The sequence below is a fragment of the Macrobrachium nipponense genome, chromosome 32 (genome assembly GCF_015104395.2).
Source record: "Macrobrachium nipponense isolate FS-2020 chromosome 32, ASM1510439v2, whole genome shotgun sequence".
In the NCBI taxonomy this organism is placed as follows: Eukaryota; Metazoa; Arthropoda; class Malacostraca; order Decapoda; family Palaemonidae; genus Macrobrachium; species Macrobrachium nipponense.
The window spans coordinates 46,213,016-46,220,388 of NC_061094.1; the positions used below are offsets into that span (position 1 = coordinate 46,213,016).

Consider the following 7,373-nt stretch of genomic DNA (forward strand, 5'->3'; position numbering starts at 1 on the left):
TCTTACGAGTTTACAACTCGTGATGTTGGATCCGGACTGGATTATAGCGGTTCTCGCGGTTTTAAATACCTTTATCAGTTATATCTTGTTATCTATAGAATTGATGCCGCAAGTAGCCTTATACGGTACGCCGCTAGAACACTTTTCCAACATATTCAAGCCAACCTTATTTAATTTATCAAATAAATATATATATATAAATAAAAAATATAAAATAAAATAAATATGGATACAAGTGGAGTCAATATAATACACTCCGTAAGAAGTCGGAAGGGTTACAAATTATATAAAAAGGAATCACGATAATATCAATAAGCAAAACGTAACCATTAAATATCCAAATATATATGCGTAAAGATTTGAACTCTAACTTAACGCTTTAGTAATGACACATAAGCTAAAAGTTCAAACACATATCCAAAATCTACTGACATATTGTCTGTCCCGGTGATTTATATTCGTAGTCAATGAAAAAAAAAAAAAAAAATTAAATTAAAAATAAATAAATAAATAAACTAACTAATAATAAATAAAATAAATAAAATAAAATAAAAGAGATTTTAAAGTCAGGAAGTCTAGAAAGTGAAAATGTTATCTATGGAATAATCCTATATGAATCTTATACAGGGCTAATAATATATTATAGAATTCGTATGGAAACCTTTTTTTTCATATAGTTTGAATAAGGAATATTTATTTAACATAATGCCAACATGAAACTAATATATTGTTCAATTTTGGTACTGTTGTTTTTTTTTTTTTTTCAGACATTCTTCTCATGCGGGTGGAGAATTAAAAACAACTAAAATATCATTTGAAAATACTAAAGTCGTATCTCTTACAGCAAGTAACGTAACTCTTAGCTGGCTGAGAGCAATCTCCTGCCAAGTGACGACGTCATCATTGCCGTATCAGCATTTGTTTCCTTTTAACCTCAATAATCTGCTTACACAGGCTTCATCTGTGTGTCGTCTCTGCTTGCAAAAGCAGATTGACTGGAGAAAGGAATGCTCAAGCTCATGGAACTTCACATGTGGTTCATATGTCCACGATACAGGCCACATAACATATTCTTATCCGTGTGTGTAATGCAAGTAGTTAAGGACTTGCAATCATTTTGAAATTAATGAACAAAATAAGCAAATAGAATTTCTATAACAACAAAATGAATTTATTTTTTTTTTTCTGAACCTCATAGACATTTAGAAGTATCAAGATATGTATATGAAATATTACTTGCAACATTAGCTTATTACAATTCAAGTAAAACATTCATGGAAAATGTCACATTTTCTTGGAAAACCCAAAGTTTATTTAGAAATTAGTTACATAGTGGGGTTTTTTCGTTGCATCTCCTACCTATTAATAAAGTTTTTAAAAAATTAACCTCAGATGGATTTGCGCACGAGAAAATGAATATGAAAACTTTTGTTAGGGCACATAGAATCAGATTAATCTTCTCTTTGACTCTTATGTTTGCCTGGCAATCTTACAAATAGCTCCATTTTCCACTTCTTTGTCTAGTAACTTACTACCAGTAATATCGAATTTTCTTTGAGATTCGTAATGAATCTATTTTTATAATATAATTCTGGATATTTTTACAAGTCATCATAGACCTGGATAGGTTCACTCATTGTTAATGCCATGGATAAAAAAGTTTGTACAGCGGACTCTTTTGAATTCCGAAATATCAGCGAATTCATGTGGTTAAGTCTGGTCTAAATGGCTCTCTTCCCTCCCCTGTATTTGGATGTCGTCTGAATTTACTTTGCCCTTGTGACAAGTATAATTTCACGTTGCAGGCTGATTAATGGAACCTGGTTACCAGTATCCTGCAGTACGAGAGTTTCACATAGCAACTTCAAAAATCTTCGTCGCAGCGGACGACTACAGTCAAGTAACAACCGCCTACAATGTGAAAGGAATTTCATGGACTTCTTCGACCGACACCGTATCTCGTCGTTTAATCTCGTTTTAATGCGGAACGCTCCGGCGGCTGTCGGAATTCGACTACAAAAGGGACATACTTCCGACAATTACGACCCGAAAGGATATTCAACTCTACTTTGCTGGCGAAGGACTCGTGCTGGATGATCTATTCCATCGCGAACGGAATCGTGTAGCTTTAGGATGCAGAGAATAAGTATGAGCGCAAAATAGAACGTTGGACCCGCCCAGGCAAGTTTTCCCTTGTTTTAAACCATTGAAAAAGGCCGTTTCAATTGGCTAAAGGTGGTTGTCTGGAACTGTGTAATGGACGAAAAGTTGTTCGAAAGCTAGTTAAAGTGAAGTAGTAATAACCTCGGTCATGTATCCTATATATATAAAGTATCATGTATCCTATATATAATTGATCATAAATAACAGAGTCGAAATATATCTTTGCGTGTACGCAATAGGAATCTCTTATATAAATGATCATAAATGAACATAATCTAAATATATTTTTTGCGTGTACGCAATAGGAATCTATTTGTTTAAGTGCACATATATTAATCATAATTATGTGAATCCATATACATATGTATAAAACAAATCAGGTAGCCTATAATCAATCTGTTACCTTTTATCATACCAATATCTGCAGTTTATTTATGAGTTAGTATATGAATTACTAATCAGATATATACATTTTAGCATAAAAAATCAACGATCAATCAGCATAACACATTAATAATTTTAATCAATTTCATATATAGATATTTTTTTATCAGTTAAAATATGATTTTTATCATGTTAATCTTCATTCTATGCAATTATCAGAGTACATTAGTATTTTCTGTAGCATAAGTATCTTGATGAGATGAAGTGAAAAACTGTATCATTAATATTATCCGTGATCACTATTATTTACCAATATCATTGTTTTATATTTTATTACTTTAATCAAGTTCATGTACACAATGAATATTATTTACTTATATATATATATATTTTCACATAGTGTCTGTATCACACTCCTATAAGTCAAATGCAAGTCAAGTTTGAGTAATATTCAGTAGTTGGTTTTGGTAGCTGACCGAGCTAATGTAAGTGTTTTACATAATAAAAAATATGGAATGTTAGTCCTATATATGTAAAAGTCCTAAAACTAAAGAGGTCAACCAGATTGCTTGCAGGAATGTGATCAGACTAGAGACGCTAAGATGACGGTATACAATAAGTATGTAAGCTAAGATAACATGCCGTCACCTGTAGTCATTCAATTGTTTATAAATAAACATTAGTCCAACGCTCCTGCTTGAAGACAACTACCCCGACCTATTATTCAAACGGCCTACGTGATCTGTAGCGTGTCTCATTCGATTGTGTGTTCGTATGAAACTTATGTCATCTGATAGTATGTTCATATGTTCGAACTACTGTCTGTTCCTTCATAACTTGTAACAGAGATGGTAGACGAGGAGAACAGAGTTAGCTATCGTCATTAGAAGACCTGTACCTCTTTACCTAAGCTTTATCATGTAGAGGAATAGGATTAGCCATCATCAGTTGGCAGAAGCGATCAAGCTATCGTCATAGAAGACTTGTACGATCATACCTGATCTTCATCATGTAAAACTTCAGAAAGAATATACTATTTTTATACCTGTGTTTTCTACAATAACCTCACCGAAACCATGAGTTTAACACATCGTCGTAAAGATAATACCGACTTCGTAAGTGATCTACAAAACCCCAGACCACTCCATTGAAGATGGAAGTGCAATACCAACCGCACTTAGCGTAAGTTTATCGCTAGTTCCTAACATTACCTCATAGGGCGCCTTATCATACAAGGCACAAGCCTAATATATATATATATATATATATATATATATATATATATATATATATATATATATATATATATATATAACTTGTTTATGTTATTATTAATGTAAATGAATGGGTCAATAACCGATATATGTTTATTATTAATGTAAATAAATGGGTGAATACTTACAATGTTATCTATTGATTCCACATTGTCATCATCCCCATCATCCATACTTGACACTCCAGGTTGCTGGACCTCCTGGTCGCGAAGGAATGAAAGGTCGTCGAAATACCGCAATGAAGGAGTGTATATATCATCTACACCAGGACCTGACTTCATACTGTTGAGTACTTTTTCAGTTCCCTTCGATAGTTCGAACGTAAAGAATTAATTTCTTGGTCACTGTGGATCGTGTGTCACTAGGGTCCATTTCTCGCATTTTTCTATAATTTGACATAGCATTCACTTTTCAAAACTCTGTTCTTATAATCATCGTTTTTAATTTAATTTTCCACAAAGCAGGAAATCTCTATAGAGATGAATAAACTCCCTCCAAAAATCTTGAGTGTCCTGTGCGCTCGCCATGGTACCAAAGAAAACAAAAGACTGAGTCTGTTGGCGCAATAATCGCTACAGACTATCAGTCCTAATTGCGTAACTACTATGATTGGGCAAACACTACTCAATCATCTGCGCAAACTGTCATCACACACCTACTCACTAAAGATGGATGCCTGCACAACCACTTAGATTGCACATCATGATTGACAGTGTATCTGGGCCTTAACGCTTAACTTGGAGAAAATAGGTGTATTGCCGAAAAATTTCAACGACTTGGTAACATTAATATTGTCATTGGCTGAAAACAGTGCTTTCTTTGTTTCAGGAGAAAATTGAAACGTGCTTATTTACGATTGGATATTGTCCATAATGATGTCACTTTTTGGGTGGTGGAGTTTTTTTTCGTGACGTCATTCGGAAGGTGTGGTTTCCCCCAAAGACTATTATACTGAAGGAAGATAGGAAGGTTGAGCCTAATATCACTCAAATGAGTGTGCGAAAAAAAGATGCCAGATACTCCCATGCGAAACGAATGGCTCCATCTATTGAGCGAACGGTGAAACATTCAGAGCGGTAATGGTTACGGGAATATAGGATGAAATTCGATTGCAAATTTTGCGACATATTTGTTCATAATTTGCAATTACTACGTCAGTATATTTTTTCCTTATGTTTATGACATTCTTGAATTTTAGATAACTAAATTGCAAATTTACAAATAGGTACATATATAGATTAATAATACATATCCTTATGTTTCTCAGTCTATTTTTCAGAAACTTAATAGCTATATCTCTTATAATTTAGTTAATTTTCTTGCAAATTTAAGTATTGTATATTGCAATCATTTTTAAATGTTCTATACAATTTCATGTTCGAATAAAGTAAAACATACTGTATATTTGATTTGTTAAACTTAGCCACAAGTGCATAGCTATGTGTAGGCATACATTTAATTACAGTTAGTAGGCCACTGTAGAATGGAGATATTAGGTGTATATAAAACACAATTGTAATTTATTTTTTTATTGAAACGGAAATGCATAATGCACTCATGTATACTCTTTAGTAATATAAACTAATAAATGCATAAATATACAAACAAAAGGAACAAAATAACTGACTAAATTGTATCACACAAAAATAATCAAAAGGGGGTTGGAAACAGAAACAAGGTAGCATACAAGCACACCAAAAATGCAAGATAAATCACATGCAAATGAACTTTAATAAATTATACATAAATAAGAAAAAAATAACTCAGTAAATAATATTGCACATATAAAAATTGTAAAAAAAAAATAACATACAAGCACTCCAAAATTGCATGATGAATTACATGTAAATAAACTCTATAATCATAAAAATGAGAAAACATAATACTAAAAAAAGGGTTTTCTTCAAGAATTAAATACATAGTGCAAACATAAGACAAAGCAAGCATGCAAACATAGAAAGCACAGATAGTAAACACACATTGAATGTACATGAAAATACAAATACAAACAAGTACATTATATCAATACTGTAAAATGTTAGTCTATATTTAGGAAATAGAAAAAATAAGAAGACAAGGAACACTCTAACAAAATAAGATGCTGAAGCAGTATACGCCTGTAATGCTACTCAGGTATGCAAACATGCTGAAATATTCATGCACTTACAAGTTAAATAAAAGTTAAATATAATACATACCACTAAACATGTTCCTAACGCCAAATATGTCAGCTCCTGAGAAATATATTATTTTAATATCTTTATGACCAAAAAAAAAAAAAAAAAAAATTACATTGCATAGACTATTCTATAACATGAACTTTAGTCAAATTATATCAAATATGTGAAATCTTTGTTAGTTTTCTATTTTTACGGGGACCTGAGTAATTACCACCACTATGTTTTCTTTTCCTTAATGTTCTGTTGAGAAATTTAACATAATAATATATACGCATTTTTAAAAATATGTCTATCACTTTATCTACAACACCATCACAAACGTTGAGGTTATCTACATTAATCTGTTTAATAACTTGAGTTAAATTATGTTTTACATTGTCTTTTATTATTAACTCTACAATATTACTTTGAAATGCAGATTCATAATCATTAATAATGTTAGTTATAATAGTACTTGGATACCATAGCCATCTTCTTTTTTCCATATCTTTATTTCCCAGAAACAAGGTCAAATTATTTGAATCAAAATCTTCTCCATCTTCACAGATAAGTACTGATTTACATGCATCACACTTGTGATGTTTGAGAAGTTTATGGCATACATATCCTGCTATGTAAGTTACTGCATTTTTCTCTATCAAATTGTGCCTATAATCAGATATATTGTCTTTAGGTGTGTCACTACTATTGTCAGGAGCAAAGGGATCAAAATTACAAATGAAATCTTGAATAGATTTTGTCACTACTGGTTCTGTCGCAACATTATCATCATTATTTGGGTTGAAGCTTGAAACAAATTCCTGAATTACTTTAAGGGATTCATCATCTTCAGGTTCATCAATTATCAAATCTACTGGTGAATTATCAACTGGACCTTCTAAAAGATTTTCAAAAAATTCTTGGACCTGTTCCTCATCTTTCGCAGGGCAATCTAAATTAACAGTATCTTTATTTTCAAAATCACTTTTATTAAGTTTAGTTTCTAAGTCACAGATCTTCAAATATTGCAGTATTGGGGTGTTATCATCTATGCAGTTTCCTTTAACATTATTTTTCATGAGATTGTTACACAGAGCATTTTTTATTAAGGTTTTAATTTTATATGAACTTGGAGTGTCATTATTTCCCCCTGAACTTCGTAGTACACTAAAAAAATTTTCAAGACAATCTTGATTTATCCTGTTAGTTAAAAGGAATTTAAAACCCTTTTCCTTCATATGGTTCCATAACATTTTAAGGCTAGAGATATTTAAAAGCTAACCATCTATACATGGAATATTACTTTTAGTTCCAATAAAAGTTAATTTTGACAGCATATCAGCCTTTTCAGATAAAAAATTAATATTATTATTACTATCACTAATTGCACATT

General features: G+C 31.6%; 2 protein-coding genes across 2 annotated transcripts in view; both read right to left on the reverse strand.

Annotated features, from left to right (window-relative positions):
- Positions 1–5,313: 5,313 nt before the first annotated feature.
- LOC135207147 (uncharacterized) lies at positions 5,314–7,233 on the reverse strand. Its single transcript, XM_064238736.1, has one exon. The coding sequence runs from the start codon at positions 7,231–7,233 to the stop codon at positions 6,157–6,159; it is 1,077 nt and encodes a 358-aa protein (XP_064094806.1). The 3' UTR covers positions 5,314–6,156.
- Positions 7,234–7,257: 24 nt separating this feature from the next.
- The window catches only part of LOC135207146 (uncharacterized), a 4,264-nt gene continuing 4,148 nt past the window's right edge, over positions 7,258–7,373 (reverse strand). Inside the window, exon 5 of the mRNA XM_064238735.1 lies at positions 7,258–7,373. This exon is cut by the window's right edge and continues 1,191 nt beyond it. Coding sequence (XP_064094805.1) covers positions 7,258–7,373 — 116 coding nt within the window.